This window comes from Protopterus annectens, chromosome 12.part0, assembly GCF_019279795.1.
Source record: "Protopterus annectens isolate FY-2018-M chromosome 12.part0, PAN1.0, whole genome shotgun sequence".
In the NCBI taxonomy this organism is placed as follows: Eukaryota; Metazoa; Chordata; order Ceratodontiformes; family Protopteridae; genus Protopterus; species Protopterus annectens.
In genome coordinates, this window is record NC_056746.1 from 1,266,009,041 (window position 1) to 1,266,032,410 (window position 23,370).

A 23,370-nucleotide genomic window follows, 5' to 3' on the forward strand; every position below is an offset into this window, starting at 1 on the left:
CTCTCTTCCCTGCTGCAGCAAACCATCTTACCCCACCCCCCGTGCTCTTTAAATATGAGACACACTACTCAAACTTGGGTCATCTGGGTTGTAGTCAGGGCTTTATTTTTCTATGCCACAGAGATGGTCTATCAATCAGAATCTGTCATAGGTTTATAGGAGGTTACTAGTCCAATGACCCTAGGGCCTTTACAAGCCTAGCCATGTAATACCCATGTTCCCTAATTATCCATTGTTAGATGGCTCCCTAAATGACCACTGTCAGATGGTGTGATAAACTGCAGAGCGAATCTATGATCAGCACCAGCTGCCTCTGTCCATGAGGGACATAGGTGCCACACCAGCGGTGAATTTATGATCTCCCACCCAGTTGGCCAGGTTGTGCTTAAATAGGGTGACTGAGGAGCTCTGCTTAATGTGAATTTGGAGTTTATCCCAGAGTAGCTGCAGACGCTGAGAGGCATATCTGTCTCTCCAGTATGTTTTGTTAAAGTCGCAGGCTAGGTTGAGATCTCTGGAGTGAAAGACTCTTGTCCCATTTGATTTGCGAACATGCAGCACTTCCATTAGGGCAGGGTTAGAGACTGCTCTGTATGCCAGGTACAGGCTGCCTCTCAGCAGACTGTGGGGCACAGAGTACACTGAGAGGGGTTTCAGTCTTTCCACGTAGGTCATGTTTTGGTGTCCCTGAATTCTCTTGGTCAGGAACCTCTGTGGTCTCTCCAGCTGCTGCAGGTGTCTGGTGAGGTACATGCAAAAGGGAGCATTGTACTCTACTAGTAGTCTGATGATGGTGGAGTACAGAGGAGTTATAACAGCCTTGGTCTTAGATGTAATGCCCTTACTTATGAGGTGTGCAACGAAAAAGGCTTTCCTTACCATTGTGGACACATGGTGATCGAAGTTCAGACTGCTATTAACTTGTGTTCCCAAGTCACACACCACAGGGTTCAAGTTTAGGGGGGATGCTACCTATACTGTAATTTGCAGGGCTACCTCTTTGCCAAAGGGAATAATGATGCACTTTTTTGCATTTAGTTTTAGACCGTGGCTTTGTCACCAATCATTTGTCTGTGTTAACCTCTCCTATAATATTCTAGTATCTTTAGTGGACACAATGACTGTTCCTAGTTTTCAGTCATCTGCAAACTTGAAAGCCACAGGCTGTCTACTTTCACCTGGGCTTCAGAGAAATAGATTCCAAACAGTAGAACGCCCAGCACAGAATTCTGTGGTACCCCGCTGGTAACTGTTCTACTGGTGGAAGTGGAATCCCTAGCTTTGACACTACAGGTTCTGTCGGTGAGCCAGTCGGCTACCTATCTAGTGACATATGGGTTAATCCCCAGCTGGGAGACTTTCTCGACAATACCTGAGTAGGGGATTGCATTGAAAGCCTTGGTTACATCAAGATGAGTGAGGGATTGCATTGAAAGCCTTGGTTACATCAAGATGGGTGGTATGTACTGATTTGCTTTGTTCAGAGCTTTGGTGACATTCTCGAGGAAGCCCACCAGGTTTAGTAAGCATGATCGACCCTTAACGAAGCCAAGCTGGGTCAGGTTGAGAGTTTGAAAGTTGTCTATGCCCTTGCTGATAAGGTCCATGATGATTCTTTCCAGGGCCCTATAAATAAGGCTGGTTAGGCTTATAGGTTTATAGTTTCCATGGTCGGCTGATGGACCCCCTTTGTGCAGGGGGATTACAGCTTCTGTTCTGCAATCTGCTGAAACAAAGTCAGCGCTCAGGCTATGGTTAAAGAGTGCCAAGTGGATCTGCCAGGTCATGTTTTAGGTTGTTTAGTAAGCAGCCTGGGATGTTATCTGGTCCCATATAGGCCATGTTTTTGGCCATGAAGAGCACAAATATGACCTGCTCATTGGTGATACTGGGGAGAAGACAGGTGTCAGGTATGCTTTGGGGTATGGCTGCTGGGGGCAGGAGGGGGTGACGTTTGCACCAAATCTGTCAGCTAGCAGGTTGCCAATTTCGTCAGGGTGAGTGGTACCATCCCCTATGAGTTCGGCACATAGCTGGGTATTCCCTTTTAGATTTCAGACGTAGCTAAAGAATGTCTTATGATTGTCTTTAGCTAGGGAAGCTAGTTTAGCCTTGTAACTAGCTTTAGAGGACTTTACCAAATATCTCATTTGTTGTTCAAGCTGTGGAGGTTATTCTTTCTCTGCTAAGTTCCCTCTTGTTCTTGGGTATCAGTTTCTTCCTTTTGTCATATAACCTACTTATACTCAAGGTCCACAGGGTGGCTTGTTTTTAAAGAAGGGATTGGTTTTGATCCTGTCAGGTACAGCACAGTCAATACAGTTGTTTAAGTGGTTATACAGGCTGTTTATGTACTCTTCTGCATAAGTGTCATTGTTGACTGTGTCAGTAGGAGGTTTGAAATTTTTCAAATAATCGTTTAGAAGGCTATAGTTTGTTTAGGAGAAGTTTCTCACTTTTATTGCTCTTGTTGAGGTGTCAGGTCTGTTTGTTATTTCAAACAAGACATACTTATGGTCCGACCTCACTAGGGAGAGCAGAACACCGGAGGTAGTGCAGTGACCCCCCATATTGGTCAGTACTAAGTCCAGAACATTTCAGCCTCTTGTGAGGGTGCAGACTAACTGTTCCAGAGCATTTGTATTAAAGTCCAGGAACCTCAGGGCAATTGAGCTTGTGCTTGTGTGCATCGCCCACTCGATAGAAGGATAGTTGAAATCTCCCATGATCAAGGTGTTTGGCTGTAATGAGTGACTCAAGCAAGTCCAAGTAGGTGGTGTGCTTCTCATGGTTTATGGTGGGGGACCTGTAGCTAGCAATGAGGTGGTAGGATGTTTTACTTATAGTTAGTTGGACCTGGAGTAGCTCAAGAGAGTCGTACTGTTTAACCAGTCCTGAGGTGTATTTGGATTTAATGAACATGGACACACCTCCATCTTTGGTTCTTTTATGCTTGTTTTGAGTTCTGAATGTGTGGAAGGCATTGTAGTCTCGCATGGCCGGGATGTTCTCGGCAGCCTTGAACCAAATTTCGGTGACTGTACAGACATCAGCATCTTCCAAGGTGAGGACAGCTTCCAGGGAGTGCAGTTTCCTGTTTAGACTCCTAGCATTAAGCAGCATAACCCTGAGTTTGTTTGTAGTGTATTTTTTTTTATGTCTGAAGTTTTGTTGTTTTGGTATTGCCTAAGAAAAGGCACTATGGGGGAGGCAAGCATCTTTGTCAGTACTCAAAAGCCTAGATGAGACCGGTGAAGACCATTTCTGGCAAAGCAGCATAGTTTCTCAACCATGTCTTCCCAGGCTGACAGATACTGGATCCCCCTGGACTGACACCAGAAGCTAAGCAAATTGTTGAAGTCAATCATTATTTGTTTATATTGGGGCATCATCCTGGGTGAAGGTAGAATGCTGCTTAGGATTAGGGACATACCTGCCTGGGAGACACAATCTGAGAGTTCAGTCATATTCATAGGTTCATAGGTATGTACTAGGCTAATGGCCCTGGACTGGAGCCTTTACAAGCCTAGCCCATAGAAGTACCCAGGCATCATGCCGCCCAACATTAGATCCCAGTCCCTCTATAAAGTAGAGCCACTGGAGTGATCCCAGGGGTAAAATTTCTATTTCTCACCTACTCATCAAGATTTTTCTTGAAGAGGAACAGTGAGGTGCTCTGCTTGACATGTATGAGAAGTCTATTCCAGAGCATGGGCAGTCTCTGAGTTATGAACCTGTCCCTCCAGCATGTTCTGTTGATTGTGGTAATAAGGTTGAGGTCTCTGGAGCATGTGGTGTGGAGGGATTGCAATTTCTTTAGATGTAGCATTTCTAACAGGGCTGGGTCAGACATGGCTTTGTAAGTCAAGCAGAGATCGCCTCTTAGTAGATGATATGAGACAGAGAATAGCTGGAGTTTTTTTTTAGTCTGTCCATGAAGGACATATGTTTAACGCCTAGGATCCTCTTCATGAAGTACTTTTATGGCCTCTCCAGCTGTTGCAGATGTCTAGTGAGTTACATGCCAAATGGGACATTATACTCGATGATTAGTCTAATGAGGGAAGAGTAGAGAGAGATGATGACCTCTTTCTTCCTGGATGCAAAACTCTTGGTAATGAGATGTGCCACAAAGAAGGACTTTCTGACCACAGTGGCAATATGTTTAGGAGAGGCTGCCGTCAACCTGTGTCCCCAGACCTCTTATAACGCCTTCATTGTTCAGTGGGCTCCCATCTCTCCCATGTCTCTCTTCATATAGTCTCGGGATGTACATCTCAAGTCATTCACCCCAACATGGACTACAACAAATTTCTAACAGTAATTGAGTGATTTGATGGATCCTGGCACTTGGCATGCAGTTGACTGTGACTTTTGTTTGTCACCCTATCTGGTGTCACTGTAATGTACTCATAATCACTACAAGCACAGTTTTGCAGAGCAACCATGTGGCAATTTTATACAAATTTTTCTCAGTACTGTTGCATAAAGCGCCTCAGTAAATGAAGATTACATTAGTCCATCTCCTTCATTTGCTCCTGCTGCAGCCAGTCTTTTCATGTTTTTTAGTTTTACTTTAATTTTCTGCTGGAACTGGAAGAAAATGATAAAACAAAAAGCAGAAATAAAAATTATATTTTTCTAGCAAACTCGCGGTAGTGGTGCTGCGGTAGCGTTGTCCCCTCACAGTAAGACGTTGTCCTGTTCGATTCTCAGCTAAAGTGTCTTCTGTGTGGAGACATGCGTGAATGGGCGTACCTTCGTTGAAGGTTGTGCTTCAGGGGTGGCAACTCGGTACGTAAAAATCTACTGCCAATCATTAGCGGACCGGAGTTCTGCTGTGGCGACCCCTAACCGGGAAAAGCTGAAAGATACAACCACAGAATTTGAAATTAGCCATAATAAAGAGTTTACGCCCAAGAAATTTGAAAAAAAAATGTTCCACTGTTTCTGCTGTTTGCTTAAATTACTTTACCTGAAGACTGCAAGTGTGGTTCTTGAGTTTTCTTGCTCATGAAAAAGTCAGCTGAGCCCTATAGAATTACATTCTTACCATAAGTAGTAGTTCTGCATTTTATATCCATAATGCACCGGCATCACGTGTAAAGGACAACTCAACATAATGGATAAGCACAAGAGAAGGTAGCTTTACCTTAAATACTGGCAATTTGGTTTGGGACTTACCTTAAATACTGGCATTTGATTTGCTTCAACATAGAAGCCTGGCTTGCGTCCTTCATAAAGAGCGCCATAATCAGGGTCCTGCCATGTGGTGTAAGAAAGAAATACATTAATAATGGTAAACCTCAACAAGGTATTTCTTTTTAAATGTCGCAACAAATACAACTAATCGCAAAAGAAATGCTACATCACAAACAAATTAGCCATTTCAATTGAAATATTAAACTCACATAAGAAACATAGCTCTGCAGCAGTTCTCAGTGATTTTAAAGAAAAAAAAAAGTAATTACTATCTAAAACTATCTCAACTGTGTAAAAGACTGACAACCATATCTACCCTCCAGGTCTAACACAATGAAAAACATTGATGAATTGATCGTTTTTCACCTCACCTTTTTCATCACACGTATCTCTTGTATGTCCATCTTAAATTCAAGTGATTTCTTACATTCCCAAAGATAGACATCTATTCCCCGAAATGTGATCCAAAATGCCATCACCTTGAGCCCACTCCTTAACTCCCTTGCATGTGTACATATGTACATACATACTTAAACACTGCTATCTGAAGTACTGAAATCTATGTGGCTTGGATAACATACACCTGATTCACAGGAGTTGCAAGGGAGCTGAGTCCTGTAACCATTTATGCCTTGCCAGCCACTATACTGTAACAGTTTCTCTACGAGAGTTAGGCTAGTTAATCCCGGGACAAATTTGTGAACAGCCATCAACTCACCTAGGTCCCAAATGAAGGATGACAGGGTATCATAATGCTTAATCTGTAGGAGATATCTGTTCCACAGGTGGTGGTGGAGTGTTATCAATCTGTCTCTTCATCATGATTAATTTATCTGCAGGTAAAGATTTACATCCCTAACTCTTATAGAGCTATTAAGTTGCGGAGATACAACAGATGCAGAACAAGTGGGTCACTAATGACACAGATGGCAAGGAGTAGCTCTGCCATCAACAGTCTTTAAGACACTGAATAATGGAACAGTGCTTCAAGCCTCTCTTGGTAATTCACACTCATTAAGCTCATGATCTTCTTCAATAGGAACCTCTGGGGACTTTCTAGTTATTTGATATGTCTAGTGAGGTACATGATGGACAAAATTACATTCAATAACTGGCCTAATCAATGCTGAATATTACAGATCAATTACTTCTTTAGGTCTGAATGGTTTTCACATGATGATCGACATTCACTTTGAAGTGGGATGTGTCTATGCTGTATGTGGAGGGGAAAGTACAATTGTGTACACTTACCATAAATGCAGCTTTTCGAGTGTATTCACTATTGCAGTCATCACGTGTGGGTTATCCCTGCTGTGGTAGCCCTCGGCCGGCCTGAATACCAGAGTCCAAGTTTTTCTGCATCGGCTGCTGTCGCTTGTTGACTGACATCAGGTTGTCAGTGCTGTAAAGCAAGGCAGCCGAAGCCATTACATCAGTTTTTTCTTGCCCTAACTAAGCCCCAAGAAATATGGTAAAGTGGTCCTGGTGGCAAAAAGCCACCGTAATAAGCTTATGTCTCCACAAGGAAAGAGGATATAAGGGGGAAGGAGGGAGGGAAACCAGGACTGCAATTGTGGATACACGAAGATCTACATTTATGGTAAGTGTACACAGCTGTACTATGTTCTTCATGTTTCACTGTCGCAGTCATCACCTGTGGGAGGATTCCCAAAGCTGAGGAGAGGGGTGGTAGGATTAGTAAGAGACCTAGGCCTGGGTCAACATGCACTGCAGATGCAAAACCTGCCCTAGCCTTAGAGAAAAGAGGCAGGTGGTAATGCTTTGTAAAGGTATGATCAGAAGTCCAGGTGGCAGCTTCCAAGATGTTCCTGGTGGGAACTCCTCTGAGGAATGCTGTGGAAGTGGAGGTTGCCCTAGTGGAATGGGTACGAATAGAGTTAGGGGGTGGTTTCCCATGTAATCTGTAGCAGTAATGGATGCAGTGTGATATCCATTTGGAAATGGTTTGCTTGGAAATGGGCTTCCCCTCTGCCCCTGGGCCAAAGCTGACAAGAAGTTGATCTGTTTTCCTGAAGGCTTTAGTACGGTCCAGGTAGTATCTGAGCTGTGCACATCTAATAAGTGCAGAATTCTTTACCCCTTGTTTTGAGGGTTAGGGAAGAAGGTGGGTAGATGTATGGCCTGGTTGACAGTCACATTAGATACCACCTTGGGCATAAAGGAGGGGTTAGTCCTCGGGGAGACCCTGTCTGCATGGAAAATGATGAAGGGCTCAATGGCCATCAGTGCCTGAAGTTCTGAAACCTTCTGGCTGAGGTGATAGCTAGTAGGAAATCAGTCTTCCAGAAGAAGTATTTCAGTTCTGCTGAGACAGCAGGTTCGAAGGGTGGTAAGGTTCGTTTTTCCAAAACATAATTCAGGTCCCAGGCTGGCGTGGGTGGCCTTCTGGGAGGACTGATATGAGACGCCCCTCTGAGGAATTGTTCAATCAAAGGATGTGAGAACAGGAGTAGGTCTGTATCGAAATGAGCTGAAATGGCTGAGGCGTGGATTTTAATAGAAGAGAAGGAGAGGCCACTATTGAGTAACTCCACTAGATAGTCCAGGATAAGAGGGATGGAAGGTTGAGAGGAACTGCCCCCTCTAGAGTGGCTCCAGGAGCAGAATCTTTTCCATTTCCCTGCGTAATATTTTCTGGTGCTGGGCCTTCTGGACTCTGTGCTAATGTCTAAGACCTGTTTGCTTAACAGGGGCCCCTTGTTTGCTTTTAGAGTATAAGCCATGCTGACAGTTTGAGAGTCTGCAAGTCTGGGTGCAGCACTCCCTCCCCACCTGAGTCAAGATGTCTGAGATCAGGAGAAGCTGCCTGGGATGCTGTGAGGTCAGGCTGCACAGTAAGGGATACCAATGCTGCCTGTGCCAATCTGGAGCAATGAGGATGGCCTTTGGTCCCTCCTCCCTTATCTTGATCAGTACCTTGGGAATAACAGGCAGAGGAAGGAATGCGTACACAAAGAGGGAATTCCAGGGGAAGGTCAAGGCATCCACCTTCCATGCTAGGCTGTGATACTCCCTGGTACAGAATTTTTTTTAACTGGTGTTTGAGGTGCAAAGCAAAGAGATCCACCTCTGGAGTTCCCCACTCCTGAGTGACTTGCAAAAAGATTTCTCTGTGAAGCTGCCATTCGTGGGGTCCAGTAAGTTTCTGCTTAAGTGGTTTGCCAGGGAGTTGTTGATCCCTGGAAGGTACTGGGCTATTAGGTGTAATCTCATGCAGAAGGCAGTCAGCCAGTGGCTCATGGCTAGCCTGCAGACAGGGTAAGACTGGGTCCCTTCCTCTTTGTTGATGTACCACATTACAGTGGTGTTGTCTGTTTTGATAAGGAGAACCCCTGGCCTGAGATGGGCTTTGAAGGATATCAGAGCCTTTTGTACTGCCATCATTTCCTTCTGGCTGATGTATAAAGGAAGGTGCTGGAATCCCAAAGGCCTTGGGTGCACCTGCCTGCTACGTGAGCACCCCAAGCAGTGTCTGAGGCATCGGTGGTGATGGTCTGACCAGTAGGACGGAGGATAAAGGGAAGACCCTTGTTCTTGGCACAGGCCCCTGCCCACCAGCGAAACTTGGCCCTTATACAGGGGATCAGAGGGAGCGAGGTCTCTAGAGGCTGAGACTGCTGACACCAAACGTTCTTTAGGCACCACTGTAGTTTTCTCATATGAAGCCTGGCCAGAGGACTTAGACGGATGCAAGATGCCATGTACCCCAAGGCTTGCAGGAACTTCCTTGCAGTGAGGTGACTTCTGGAAGCCAGCTGGGCAGAGAGGCAGAAAGCTCTGCTTTTCTGGGGATAGGAAGGCCATTTGGGATGTGTCCAGCAGTGCTCCCAAGAAAATGATCTTCCTGGAGGGTATTTGCTTTGATCTCTTTTCATTGATGGTGAACCCTAGGAGGTTAGGAGGGTTTTGACAAAGAGGAGGTCCTGAAGCAGCTTTTCTTTGCACTCTGCCTGAATGAGGCAGTCATCCAGATAAGGGTAAATCTGAATATTTCTCTTCTGCAAAATGCTATGGCCAGGGCTAAGCATTTGGTGAATACCTTGAGAGCATTAGATAAGCCAAAGGGTAGTGCAGAGAACTGAAAGTGTTGTGTGCCTGCACTGAAGTGCAGAAATTTCCTGCAGGATTCCCTTACGGGGATGTGGCAGTAGGCATCTTTTAGGTCTAGGGTCAGTAACCAAGCATTTTTGTCAGCACAGGCAGCAGCTGCTGCAAAGTTAGCATTTTGAATTTGGGGACCACCAGTGAGGTGTTCAGAATGGATAGATCCAGGATGGGGTGCCAAGTGCCTTCTTTTCTGGGAACCAGGAATAGTCTGGAATAAAAGCTTTTACCTGTTTGATCTGTGGGAATAGGTTCTACTGCCCCCTGGGATATGAGAGTTTGGACTTATTTCAATGCCTCTGCCCACAGAATTGGAGGTAAGTCTGGGTACTCTCTGAACTGGGAGTTCAGTGAAAGAGAATTTGTATCCCTGAAAAATTATCTTTAAGACCCATTGGTCTTTTGTTACATAAAGCCAATTTTCTCTGCAGAGGGAGAGCCTTCATCCTAGCTTTTGGTGAGTGAAAAGAGGGCTGAGGGGGGAGAGGGAGACATTGAGAGTTTTTGCCATAGAAGGATGGCTTAGAACCCCCTGCCTTTGGGGCAGAAGTGGTCCATTGTTTGGTTCTCTGCTGTCACTGGGAAAGGGGCCTGGGTGGTCTGTCCCTGTGGGGCTTATCTTGCCCCTGTCTGCTAGGTGCAGGAAAGGATCAGTGCTTAGAGGGGAAATTCCTGCTGAACCTATGAGGTTGAACCTGAAAGAAATCTTTTACTGTTTGCATAGATTTTGCTTTGTCTTCCATCTTTTTAAGCACCTCTTCTGCTTTTACTCCAAACAAGTGGTCCTTATCCAAGGGTGCATCAATTAATTTAGATTTGACATGATCAGGGAGAGGTTGTTCCTTCAACTATACATGCCTCCTAATGACAGATCCTTACACTGCTGCCCTGCTTGAGGCTTCTAGTGCATCATATCCACAGTGCAAAGAGTGTTTGGCCACTTGACAAGTAGAGTGCAGTATATCTGCTAACTCTTTTGAACTGGCACAGTCAGGAAAGGTAGAAATCTGTTGCTTTAATAGCTCCAAAGTGTGTTGTTGATATTTTAACATATGGAACTGACAGCTAAGGATGCAGAGGTGTATACATTTTTACCCCATCTACCCAGAGCTCTGGATTCCTTGTCAGAAGCAATAGGATTCTTTGCAGAACTAGCCTTAGCTCCTGTAGGCCCCTGTGTAATGACCTACTGGGTCTGCAGCATTTCTATACATGTATTTGTGAGAATCCGGTACTCTGTAATACCTGTCGGGTTTACTGGGAACAAGTGGGAGGGCGTCAAGGGCTAAACTGGATTCATGGAAAACATCATCCACCACTTCTATGATACGGGGGATGGCCAGGGGGTCTGTGCTGGGGTAGGTCTAGAAACTCTCTTAGTCTTTTCTTAAACTGAGGGGGTTTCTGAGATTCCCAGTGGAAATGTTCCCCGAGGGTGTGAAGGGTTTCCCCAAAGGAAAGTTCTTTTGGTGGGGAGTCAGAAGGAATGGATTCCTCTGCATCTGAATCATCATAAGCAGTAAGAGGTTGTTGTTCCTCTTCAAAATCTGAATAATCAGATTCCTCAGAATCTTGCTCTGTCATTGTTTCAGGAGAAGGGTGTCTTTTCCTTTTAGAAGTTGTGGCCTGATTACCCCTGATTAGGGAGATGAGATCTTCCGCCATCTTAAGCATTTTGGCCTGGGGTGGTGGAGCAGGAGTAAGATGGTGACTAGAGGTAGATATTCTAGGAGTGGCCTGATTTCTAGACCTAAGAGTATCCATCGATCTGAGAGAAACGGTAGTCACATGAGAAGACGTAATTTTTTGTCTACAATCGGTAGTGCAAAAGGCCTCCTCGGAAGCCGGTGCCTAGGTCGCGGCTCCAGACTCAATAGAGGCAGAGACAGCCAAAGGCTCATAAGACGAAGAAGATTTCTGCAGCATACCAGACTCCAAAAGAGTCTTGGTAGAGGCCTGTGTAGCTATCATATCAGGCATCAGGGGCTGCGAAAGCGGCTCACTGAATTCCGGAGAACTGACGACCTGCTTACCGGTAGAGTCGTCGGAATGCTTAGCCTTGTGTGGTCTGTCTCTGTCTATCTCTACATTTTTTCGGAATGTCTACGGATTGTTTGTTGACAGATGCCATTTCAGAAGGCGAAGATGGAAGACAAAAATACCTGTCTACAATAAGAGCTCTACAACAAATGGTTATCATGTTAAAGAAGGCACAGAACTGGCAACGGGGAAAATCATGATCTGGGCCTAAACAAGTGATGCAGTATGAATGGAAGTCTCGGTGTGGGATCTGCTTTCCACAGGCGTGACAATTGTTAACTTTTTTGAACATCGGTTAGTACAAGAAAAAAGGATCCCCAATGGGGTACTTAGCTTTAGACGTTTTCAGCTGTAATTCAAGCTCTGGTAGTGATTGACCGGCACACTTGCAAACTGCTTCTGCTACGGGCTCCACGGCAAGAAAGACTGATGCAATCGCGTCAGCTGCCTTGCTTTATAGCACTGACGACCTGATGTCAGTCAACAAGCGACAGCAGCCAACGCAGAAAAACACAGACTCTGGTATTCAGGCCAGCCAAGGGCTACCACAGCAGGGATAACACACAGGTGATGACTGCAACAGTGAAATACAAAGAACATCGGCTATATTACCAAATGTGATGATGTGACCAATACCACACTTATTTACATTTTTATGAGCCCACTTTCAGTACTCCATTTATTTATGCATGTAAGTTCTTGATGAAGGTTAGGGTATCAGGCAGGGACTGCAAGTTTGTAGTCATCTGCAAACTTATTTAGCCAGATGTTTCCATTCTGGAGATAATAACAGTGTAAATACCAAAAGGAGAGGTTTCAATACTGACCCTGGGAGACACTACTGGTTGCCTTCAAACTTCCTGATGAAACACCTGTGACTTTACACTGTATTGGTTCTGTCTTTTATCCAGCCTGCTGTCCATCTTACCACACAGGGATCTATTTAAGTGTTAAACTTACAATGCTAGCATTGGGTAAGGTGTCAAACACCTTGGTGGGTAAACATATACTGTGACCACTGTTAACAGCTTGTGCAACCCTCACAAAGAAGTAGACAAAATTCATTAGTCAGGATCTTCCTTTGACAAAGACAAACTGCTGTGGGTCAAAACTAACAGGACTTTTGATACTGTAGTTTATAAGGTCAGTTATAATATGCTCTGTGACCTTTCTGAATACGACTGCTTGCAACTCTACTATCCATGTTCAGGGGTAATACGAACTTGACGTTCTCTTTCCCACTGCTTTCATAACATCTCTTTCTTACCCATTGTAATAGACAGGTGAGTTAAACTATTCAGCATCCTTCATCAGAATGAGGCATCACTTCTGGCCTTGAGAATCTGTTCAGCCCAAAGTGGTCCATCACGTTTTGCTATGTGTGACCGCTTCAATTTATTTGTACCTTTAAATATTTTTTCATAGCAGTGCTTCTGATTTGGCTCCACGGAATATTTGTGAGCAAACTGTTCCCATGTGAGTAAGGTTTCTGGCTTATATGGTTTTTCTCAATACTGCAAGCTTGCATAGGACCTTAGCAGCACATTCAAACTGTTCCCATGTGAGTAAGGTTTCAGGCTTACATGGTTTTTCTCAATACTGCAAGCTTGCATAGGACCTTAGCAGCACATTCAAACTGTTCCCATGTGAGTAAGGTTTCAGGCTTACATGGCTTTTCTCAATACTGCAAGCTTGCATAGGACCTTAGCAGCACTTTCAAACTGTTCCCATGTGAGTAAGGTTTCAGGCTTACATGGCTTTTCTCAATACTGCAAGCTTGCATAGGACCTTAGCAGCACATTACTATTATGCCTTTGAAAGTACCTGTCCTTCGATACTCCTGCTTGCCTACAATCAATTTCTAGTGCCACTTTCCTTAAAAGCTCAATGAAAAAGTTTTGGGAGGGGGAAACGGGAATTCCATTGTGGAGCTTATGCAAATAGCGGTAATAAATACTACATATGCCTGAAAATTCCTCCGGGTATAGCATTTTCCATGGTGCCCGATAGATTCCTCTCTTAACGTTGCCCCCATTATATGCATTTTAAGGCTCTACCCATATAACACTTTTAAACACTCAGTACTGTACTAATACAACACTTGAATGTGAAACCACATTCAGACTGACTAAGACACATCCAAAATCTGCTTTTCCATCTCTTTCCCCAGTTCTCCTGCCTATACTTACAGCTGTTCCAATCTTTTCCAGTGTCTCCTCATTGATGGGATACCGCAGTTTCATCTTTCGATATAATGGATGCTTCTCATAATAGCTGACAAGATCGACAAGGCTCTCAAATTCTGAATTACCCAAGAACACGGTCTGCCCTTCTTGATGCACTCGGCAATGTTTGATCTTCCCTTCAGCTCTAGAGACAACACAGAGAAAAAAAAAGTTGCAGACTGCTGAAGGACTCAGGAAACATATCTAGCAGAACAAAACCAAGCAGAAACAATTCATGTGGAGTGATATTTAATGACATTACTGCATGCTGGATGAAAGAAAATTATGAATGAAAATAAAAAATGTACTCATTCAGTTACCTCTGTCCTGAAGATTCTCTTTTCAAAAGCTTTGACATTAATGACAGACTCTGTGAATTAATCACACGGTTTCATAAAACCAAGGTATAAGCAACCACAGGAAGAACAAGAATGCTAAGGAAACTAGTGGAAGGCTGCACATATTTTCAATCAACCAAGCAGCAGTAAGATTAAAAATCAGCACACCTCTAATTATTGAGGTTCAAGATGAAGTTTGCAAATGAAATATCAAGTGCAGTTCACAGTGGCACTATGTTTTTTCTGAAGTTGCAGGCAGCTTAAGTTAATATATTTGCTCACTGAAAGGGAAAAAAACAAGAACCAAAACATGTATCTCACTCCATTCAGCACAGCACAAAATACAGAGAGACATGGAAGTACTCCTACTAATAAGGGATTCTATTACAGCAGAGATCAACTGGCAGTGAATAAACTTAGATGAGGGAATGTTAATGTTCACTCTGCATGGAATCTGCAATGAGTCAGGTGATATAGAATGTTCCAAGGAGAGAGGTAGATGGTAAAAAATTACGGTTCCCTATTACATCCTGGAAGACGCACTTACCCAAATACGTAAATGCCGACACGTCTTCATTGAACCACGTAAACATCGGTCCTGAAGCGCAAAATCCAAAACGTTGAATCGTCATGGTTGGTCCTTCCATGGTGTAGCTCCGTAAGGTAAGTGTGCGATAGTTACGGACCTTAGGGTTAGGGTGCGGGTTAAGGTAAATGCATAGATGGTAATGTATGTGAGATTTAGTGTAGGGTTAGATGTAGGGTTTTGTTACGTGTATGTGTGTGGATTACTTACTTTATTTGGGTATAGCTTGTTAAGGTAAGTGTGCGATAGTTACAGACCTTAGGGTTAGGGTGCGGGTTAAGGTAAGTGCATAGATGGTGGTATACGCAAGATTTAATGTAGGGTTAGAAGTAGGGTTTAGTTTAGGGTTAGAGGTAGGGTGTTGGTTAGTGTATGTATGTGTTTATTTAGTTTTTTTGGGTAGGTAGTATGTAGCGGGCAGTGGGGTGGAACAACTATGACCGTTCGAGCTTTTGAATTTCTCGGTTTGGGGCATTCAGTGTATTCGCGGTTCGTGGAATATGTGTCGGTGTTTATGTATTCAGTTACTAGGGCTTTCGAGCTTTCAATATAGACCCAAAAATTACACCTCCCCATTTTGGCACTGAAGAGGGGTGGAGCCAATTTACATTATATGACATCAGTAGCTCTTCTCAGTTACAGCATACAAAACATTCTCTCCTAGCATGTAGGACAGCATATGTGATGTTTCCAGCCACTCCACATGGATCTACCTCTCCCTAGAGTTTCACAGGCAATTACTAGGCTAGCTGCCTTCAAAAGTTAGAATCAAACTCTGTACCTTTTGTCTGTGAGCTAAACACCTTAACCATTATGCTAACCTCCAACTCAAAATAACCAGAGATCCTATATAGTCTCAGCCCTAGAGGACAGTGACAGGGACATTTACACAAAAATAAGCTACCGAAGTCGCCCTAGAAAGCACCTGATGGTCAGCTGTAGTTCTCTTTAATCAAACCTGAAGAGTACCAAATAAAAGGAAAATCTTTTCATATTGCTTTCCTAATTTTCTGTTGCTACTTGATTTTGCAGTTTTTCTATCCTCTGTTTTTGCATTTTCTGTGAAACTGTATACTGTTTCCTTGTGTTGCTTACCACAGCACTTCTGTAATATATACAATGTTCAGTTAAGGCATGCTAATAATTTATTTCTTCTTGGTGGAGCAAATGGTTACCTAAAACACACTAATTCTAGTTACACTGACAAAAAATTGTTAAGAGTGCAACACAAGCAAGCTCAGCCTTTAGTCAAAGTACAGCTGTGAAAAATTTTACCATAACAGTAGATGTCCTTCTCTTCGCTGTTGGGAGTGGTTTTCACAGTAGGGATCTCCTGCTAATGATAGCCCAATGTTTCGTTCATTATACAAAAGCCTTTAGATCCTGTATGCATTGTATGTCACACCTACGCTCCCCATACAGGACGTAGGGAATAAAGGTGACGCACAAACACAGCTACCCAGAACTGAATTGTACCAGAAGAGAAACAATCTCCATAAGAAAAATGAGGTCATGTACATCCAGAAGGAGAAAATGTACTCTGAAAAAAAGAAGACCCTCAGCTAATAGGGGAACTAAACAAAACCCCAAAAGAAAAAAAGGAGGCTAGAGGGAGACAGCGAATACTACAACAATGAGGAGAAGGACATCTACTGTTATGTTAACATTTTAAACAACTGTCCTATGTCCTTCTACATCACTGTTGCAGTATTCTTCACTGTGTAGAGAATACAAAAGCTCAAGACAAGGACTGGGAGGTGGAAGGCTGGGAAGAGCCATCAAAAACCCATGCAGAATGGTTGTAGCAAAACCTGCTCTGGAAACCATACCCAAATTATACTGCTTAGTAAAGTATGCAAGGAGGAGAAATAGGCTTCTTGGGGGCCTAAGATGCAGGACACCTCTGAGAAACTGTTTGTTTGACCTCAAAGTGAGACGCCAAAGTAGGCTTCAAGGGCAGACAGGCAGAAATACCAAACAAATCCTGTACAGATAAATAGGCCAAGCAAGACTTCAGCAACTCACACACAAACAGGAGTGAACCAGAGGTTCTCCCCACAGAAAAAGGATTCTGGTTATGAGCATGGCACTGCTCAAAAAATCTCTTCCATTTGGACATGTAAGACTTTCTGGTTGCAGGTTTTCTTGCCTCCTGTAAAACCTTAAGCATGTCCTCAGGAAAGAGGTGCCTAAAAGGGATCAAAACCCTATTACCCACAGTGTCAGTTGGAAAGTGGACAAGTGAAGACGGATGAGTGACCCCATTTCCTGTATGAGGAGGTCCAACTGGTGAGGTGACCTTGGCCAGATGCATTAAGAGAAGAACCAGTGCTGTCTTGGCCAAAAGGGAGTGACTAACAAATTTTTGGAGAGTCCAGCTGAATCTTCTGCAAGACTCTTGGAATTAGAGGAAGGGGAGGGAATGCATAGGGAAACATCCACTTCCAAGGAAAAGAAAGGGTGTCCATCTTCCACACCAGATGGCATGGCACTCTGGAACAGAAAAGAGGGAGTTGCCTGTTCACAGGGGAGGCAAAAAGATATACCTGAGAAATACCCCAGTGACGGACTATGTCCAGAAACACATCTCTATGAAGCATTCATTCATAAGCCTGTATTTTGGACCAGCTTAATGTATCTGCCACTAAATTCTGCTCTGAGGGAATATACAATGCCTTACAAGTTAACTGATAACTAAGAGCCAGATCTTAGGCCTGAAGAGCTAACCCCCAGAGAAGGTAAGACTTTGTGCCCCCTGCTAGCTGGCATACCACATCACTCTGGTGTTGACCATGTAAACCATCATAGGGCCCGGAGAGAGCATGGTGTGAAAAGCTTGAATGACCAGAATCACAGTCTCATCTCTTTGATATTAATATAGTTTAACCTGTGATTGGGGGGGAGGCAAAGACCTTGGACTTCAGATGACAACAGGAAGACCCCAATCCCACGTCTGAAGCATCTGTGAATATCTCTTGAGAAGAAACCAGAGACTGAAAGGGCAGGCCTGGGTTGAAGGGAAACTTGCTGAATCCACCACTGGAATCCGCCCTTTAGAAAAGGATGTAGAGGCACAATGAATCCAGAGAGTGGCAATGCTGAAGCCAAAGTGACTTGAGGTAAGGTTGCAGCTTCCTCATCTGCTGTCTGATAAGAATAGATAAGAATTGGAATAGAAAAGGCCATGAATCCCAGGGCTTATAGAAACTCTCTGGCTGAAATAGCAAGAAGAGGAAGACAAGACTGAAAGAAAGCTGTCAAGGACAGAACGTTTGGAGGTGGAAGAGAGGTCGACATTGGTACTGTCTGAATCCTGCAACCCAGATAAACATGGTCCTGACAGGGTGTCAGGACAAACTTTTAAAAGTTGATAGCGAACCCTAGACTTTGGGGGAGAGATGTGGTGAACTACAGATCCTGTAATTGGTGACTGGGGGAAGGTGCATGAAGCAACAGGTCATCTAGATAAGGAAAAACTGAATGCCATGGAGCCTACAAATGCAATCACAGGAGCTAGGCATTTTGTGAATACACTTGGGGCAGTACCGAGGCCACAGGGCAAAGCACAGAACTAAAAATGAGAGGAAGAAACAGAGAAATGTAAAAACTTCCCGAAAAGCAGGTGAACAGGAATACGAACATAAGCATCTTTCAAATCCAGGGACACTAGAAAAGCCTGGGGTAGGATAAGAGGAAACAGGGTTTGAAGAGTAAGAATCCGAAAGTTGGGATCCTTGAGAAAGGTGTTGAGCAAGGAGAGATCCAAAACATGTCTCTAAGTGCTTTCCTTTCGAGGGACCAGGAACACTCTGGGGTATAAACCATTTCATACCTGAGAAGGAAGGACATATTGGGTTGAATTGTTCCCTGGTCCAACAGAGACCCAAGAACCTCCAAGAAATGAGGAAGTTGTTCCACAGTAGGTTGGGGAATCCCAGAAAAAGGTGGGAGAACTTCCACACCATGAAGTAGCCCTGACAGATGATAGACATAACCCAAGAATCCAAGGTGATAATACTCCAGTTTGGAAGACAGAAGGGGAGCTGAAGAGACAAGGGAACCTGGCTGAGGGGTGGGGCAAGATGTCAAAGAGAAGCAGCTTGTCAGATGAAGCAGACTTCTGATTCACAGCAGCCTGAGAAAACTTACTAGGAGGAGCTAGTCTACCACCATTCCTACCATTAGTGGGTTGACGAGGTTGCCTGTGAACAAAAGCAGACCTAGTAGGATACTTCCTCTGGAACACAGGGGATAGAGGATTAAAAAATATGTTTAAGATCCTGCAAGGGTTTACCTTTTTACTGAAGAGACAAACATCTCAGCAGCTGCAGTCCCAAACAGATGTTTGATATCCAAAGGTGCATACAGCAACTTGGCCATAATGTCTTCAGGCATGGACTGCAGGTGAAGCCAAGAATAACATCTCATGACAGACCCAAAGGCAGCAGCTCTGCAATATGCATCAGCAGCATCATAGTTACACTTGATAGTGTGATGAGCCACCTGAGAGGTAGAACCTAAAACGGAGAAGAGCAGAAGATTTGGCTTCAAAACCAAGGAGACTGGAAATGACCTGAGAAATCAGGGCCAGAGCATATCTGGTCATGTGGGTCTGATAACTGATGGCCTGAAAGGCCAAAGTAGAGGCAGTATAAACCTTCCTACCAATTCTCTCATTTGCCCTACTATCTTTATTTGAAAGCAAAAGCTTGGAAGAGTGCAAAAGTTTACAAGACTTGTCAGAGAAGACTGACACCACAGCAGGGTCAGCAGAAGGACATTTAAATAAGAATTGATGGTCCTCAGTAACCTTATAGATCCTATCTGGTTCTTTGGTGCAGGAGACTTAGAAGCAGCTATAAAAGTGTCTAACAAGGCAGTCAATATAAGAGGTACTGCAGAGGGTTTAGGAGTATCTACCTGAAGCAGCTCATAGTACTTTTTTTGGATATCAGACACTTGAGAAGAATCACATGAAGTATTCCATCACTCTAGCTACAGTGTCTTCAAAAGACAAATTCCTCAAAAGGAGATTCGGGACTTACAGACTCTTCTTCAATGGAATCAAAAGTCAAAGGCAAAGGTATCTGAGAAGAGAAGGACGGGAGTTATCATCAGCCTCTGAATCTTCAACTGAGGAAACAGGTTCCCTAGCTCGCTTGAAACGAGTAAAAGTCCAGGGAGGGTTAGTTACAGAAAACCCTTGAGTGAGGCTTCAGGGCCATTAAGGCATTGAACAAGCTTCACAGTAAACTCCTTCCATTCCCTTTGAGGATCCTTAGGGAGCACAGAACTATGCTTAGTCTTCTGCTTTTTCTTAGCAGGGATGTTAGTCCTGAAACACTGGAGGTTCCTACCCCAAACCTCTTTCCTGACCAGAATTTGCAGAATCACTTTAGAACCCTCCAAGATGATCAGTTGCGGTTCTTCCTTGATGTGTGGAGCTGATGTCTACAATGCCTTAGAGGACATGTGAAAAGATGGATCCATGCTGGCATCTGACAGTGTCATGGCAGAGGAATCCAAGGAAGACAAAGGATGGCCTACAGATCTTTCACCCACTTCAAGAGGGACGTTTGCTGGATGCTGGACAGCCAAAGAATCTGGCTGAGATTTCTTGGCCATCTCCTTGTTTAATGGGACCTTAAGGTTAGGAAATTCCACCATGCTACCTTGGGCTAATAGTTTATGCCTGTGGTTCTCAAGATAGATGGCCAGGGAAGATATGTGACTTCTAAGAGTTTTGGGTACAAATAATTGCAAATGCTACAAGACATACGGTCATGGGAAGTACATAGGAAAAAAAAAAAAAAGACACTGTGATGATCCGTATGGGGAATATGCCTCCTACACTGATATTTTCCCTTCTTGGATGACATGAACTCTAGGTAACTAAAAAGTATCAAAACCAAAGAATAAAAATAAAAAGACCCCAGTGGGGTACTTATCTGATGGCTTGGTAGTCAGCAGAGCAAAAGGGCTTTCAGACCAATGAGTGAAGATGGCATTCAGACTAGCAACAAAGAAGGTCTGAATAACTGCGTCTGTATGTCACCTTTATGCCCTACATCCTTGTACAGGGAGCAACATGTGACATACGGCGCATACAAGATCTAAAGGCTTTGGTACACTGGCCTGAAGTTGGGCTTTCCTTGGCAGAAGATCCCTAATGTGAAGAATACTGCTACAGCGACATACAGAAGGACATCACTTGTTACTCCTAAGAGTCAGATTTCTCACATATGATCTCTGAATTACAGTTCTTAGACTGAAAAGGCAACAAGCAAAGCTACGTTTAAAGCATTATAATGTCCCTCAGGTGCTCTATTAGGGATGACAACTAATTAAAAAAACATAAAGGAAGCAAAGAAATGAAAAAAGACAGACTGATGCTGGCAGAAAAAGTAAAAATTCACACTACTCTCATTGTAAATGTGGAGAGAAAGAAACAGTCAATGATGTTCTCTATCACAAGGCTCTCTCCTTCCCTCTAACTCTCTCCCTATACAATGACATCAGTGAGATGGAAAACCCTATCTGTAACATAAAAATCATGCAGCATGACAGGCCCAATAACAAATTACAAAATAACAACAAACCCTTACATTGATAAGGGACATTAGTAATACAGAAATGTGCATCATATGCTAAAAAACAGTTTTTTGGTTTCATTTTATGGTGTGGTTCTGATTTAAATGGTGCACTGGGTCTTAAAGAGTTCTACTGCAGAAGTACAACATCTGGAAAGAAATACTGTAGCCACCAGCTTTAAAATAAGCACGTGGCCAAAATGTATCTTATCTGAATCAGGTTCCTACATTTGGGGTGTTGCCGTTGCTCTGTGGTATAGCAACGTCACAGATGAAAATATTAAGAGTGGGGGTAAAGAGGCAAAACCTGCCACATGAAGGAATTGGGGGAACTGCTTCCCACAGGAAAATTCAAGCTCTAAAAAGCCTACCAGTCCTGTTGCTTTGCTTGAATGCACCTCTCAACTGTACCTCGATACAGAGAACTTTCCTTATTTTTGGTTTTAAAAATGCTATGTTTCATGCTGTACCACATTAAATGTGTTTTGTCAAGCATTCATTGTTAAAGATCATTTTAACAAATAACCATAGCTATTAACTAATAAAAATAACTTTATAAGTACAAAGAAGCAAAAATAATGCACTGAGCCTGCTCACTGAAGTTGTTAGTAAATGTTCCAAGTTCTGCCATTGGTTCCACATAGTGACAGGCTGTGTTCCACGCTTTGCTTATTTGTTCCACATGGTGAGAGGCAATGTTCCACATTTTGGAGATGGAATGTTGAGAGCTACTTGCATAAGAATGGCTTTGAAAAAACAAAATTTCTGACCATCACCATGGTATCCAGTAGAATGGCTTGATAGCTGGCTGCTTATTCAAATTAAAACATCATAATCGGTTACTTTTGAGCCTTCTAATGACACAGCAAGTCTGTAAGAACCAAGTTCCATGTTGTTTCTACAAGAACCTTGAACTCCTCATGTAAGTAAACAAATGACAATGCAAGACGCACCAATATGACACAAACCATATCTCACACACATCTGACACATTTAACAGAATTTTAAAAAATATGAAATGCAGTCTATAAATAAATAAAAAACACTGCAAGCTGTGTGTCACTCCAAAAAGAGTTTTATAAAGAGCAACAGAATGTCCAAAGAAGTAATAATGGCCATATTAGCAAAATACCTTTAACTTGGCATGAACTAGGAGTAAAGAGAAGTAACATACACCATGGCCACTACAGGCCATTTATGCAAGAGAAGACTACGACGACAGGAACTTTTATGTCATGCTTCTCAACGTTAAGTAGAACTAAGGTGTAAGCAGTGAGAACTTACTAACCTGATGGACAGGATGATATTCTCTGGGAATATAACTAACCACACTATCTTGTGGGCAAGTATTTAACCTTGTCCTTCGAAAACATAGGTTAGTGCTAGTACTAGACAGATTACAAACACAACTCAACCAAATTACAAATAGAACTATGACAAAAATGTTTAACTACTATTTTTGTCTTTTGTTATTATGGACAAAACTGTGTACTGTGTTTTAGTTTCTAACACTGACAAGCTGGGTAGCTGCTATTTTCTGGGATCAAAGCTGCATCCATCCTTACTGATACAGTCAAGCTCACTAATCAAGTTAGAAGAAAGACAAACTGAATGCATTTTTGATAAAGATACTAAATTCAGGTTACAAGAAACCATGCCCATCTTACCTGAATGAGATGGCGTAAGAATTGGGTTCACTGCTCTTGCGAACAAGAAAGGCGCCATCCCTTGGCACCCTCATCAACATATGCTCTGCATGATCACGTGACAGACTGGCATGGTACCATCTACAGAGAAAACAATGTAAAAAAAATTAACACAACCAGGTAATTCAGATTTGTCATTTGCAAATGAATTTGTCATGTCCAACAAAAAAGCACAGTTTAATTCTAGGATTCTACATTGTACTTAATGTGCCATAAAATCAGTACCAATATTATATCATAAGCCATGAAACCAACGAAAGAAACCAAATGCATTTTTCATATACAGTGCTTACGGCAATAAAAGGAAATTAGCACACGCACCCCAGATTTTTCAACAAAATACATAATTACCAGATGGCATCATGGCACCTCTAGAATACAAATGCAATCCTGCCAAAAGCATTAGTGGCAGTTTTCATCTTTAGAAGACCAACCATCACAACATGGCATAAACCATTGCTAACTGTGATGAAATGTCTTAGTTAAATCGTGACCTTCTTGGAATAAGAAAAAAAGAATATAAAATGAGATGTAAAATCAGTCCATTGTACAGCAGCT

The 23,370-nt window shown here is 43.1% G+C and overlaps 1 protein-coding gene across 1 annotated transcript in view; it reads right to left on the reverse strand.

Moving 5' to 3' along the window:
• PLCG1 (phospholipase C gamma 1) overlaps positions 1-23,370 on the reverse strand; it is a 415,222-nt gene that overhangs the window by 180,513 nt on the left and 211,339 nt on the right. The window contains exons 11-13 of the mRNA XM_044089015.1: positions 22,774-22,893; positions 13,557-13,737; positions 5,185-5,262 (exon numbers count right to left, since the gene is read on the reverse strand). Coding sequence (XP_043944950.1) covers positions 5,185-5,262; positions 13,557-13,737; positions 22,774-22,893 — 379 coding nt within the window. The remainder of the gene's footprint in view (positions 1-5,184; positions 5,263-13,556; positions 13,738-22,773; positions 22,894-23,370) is intronic.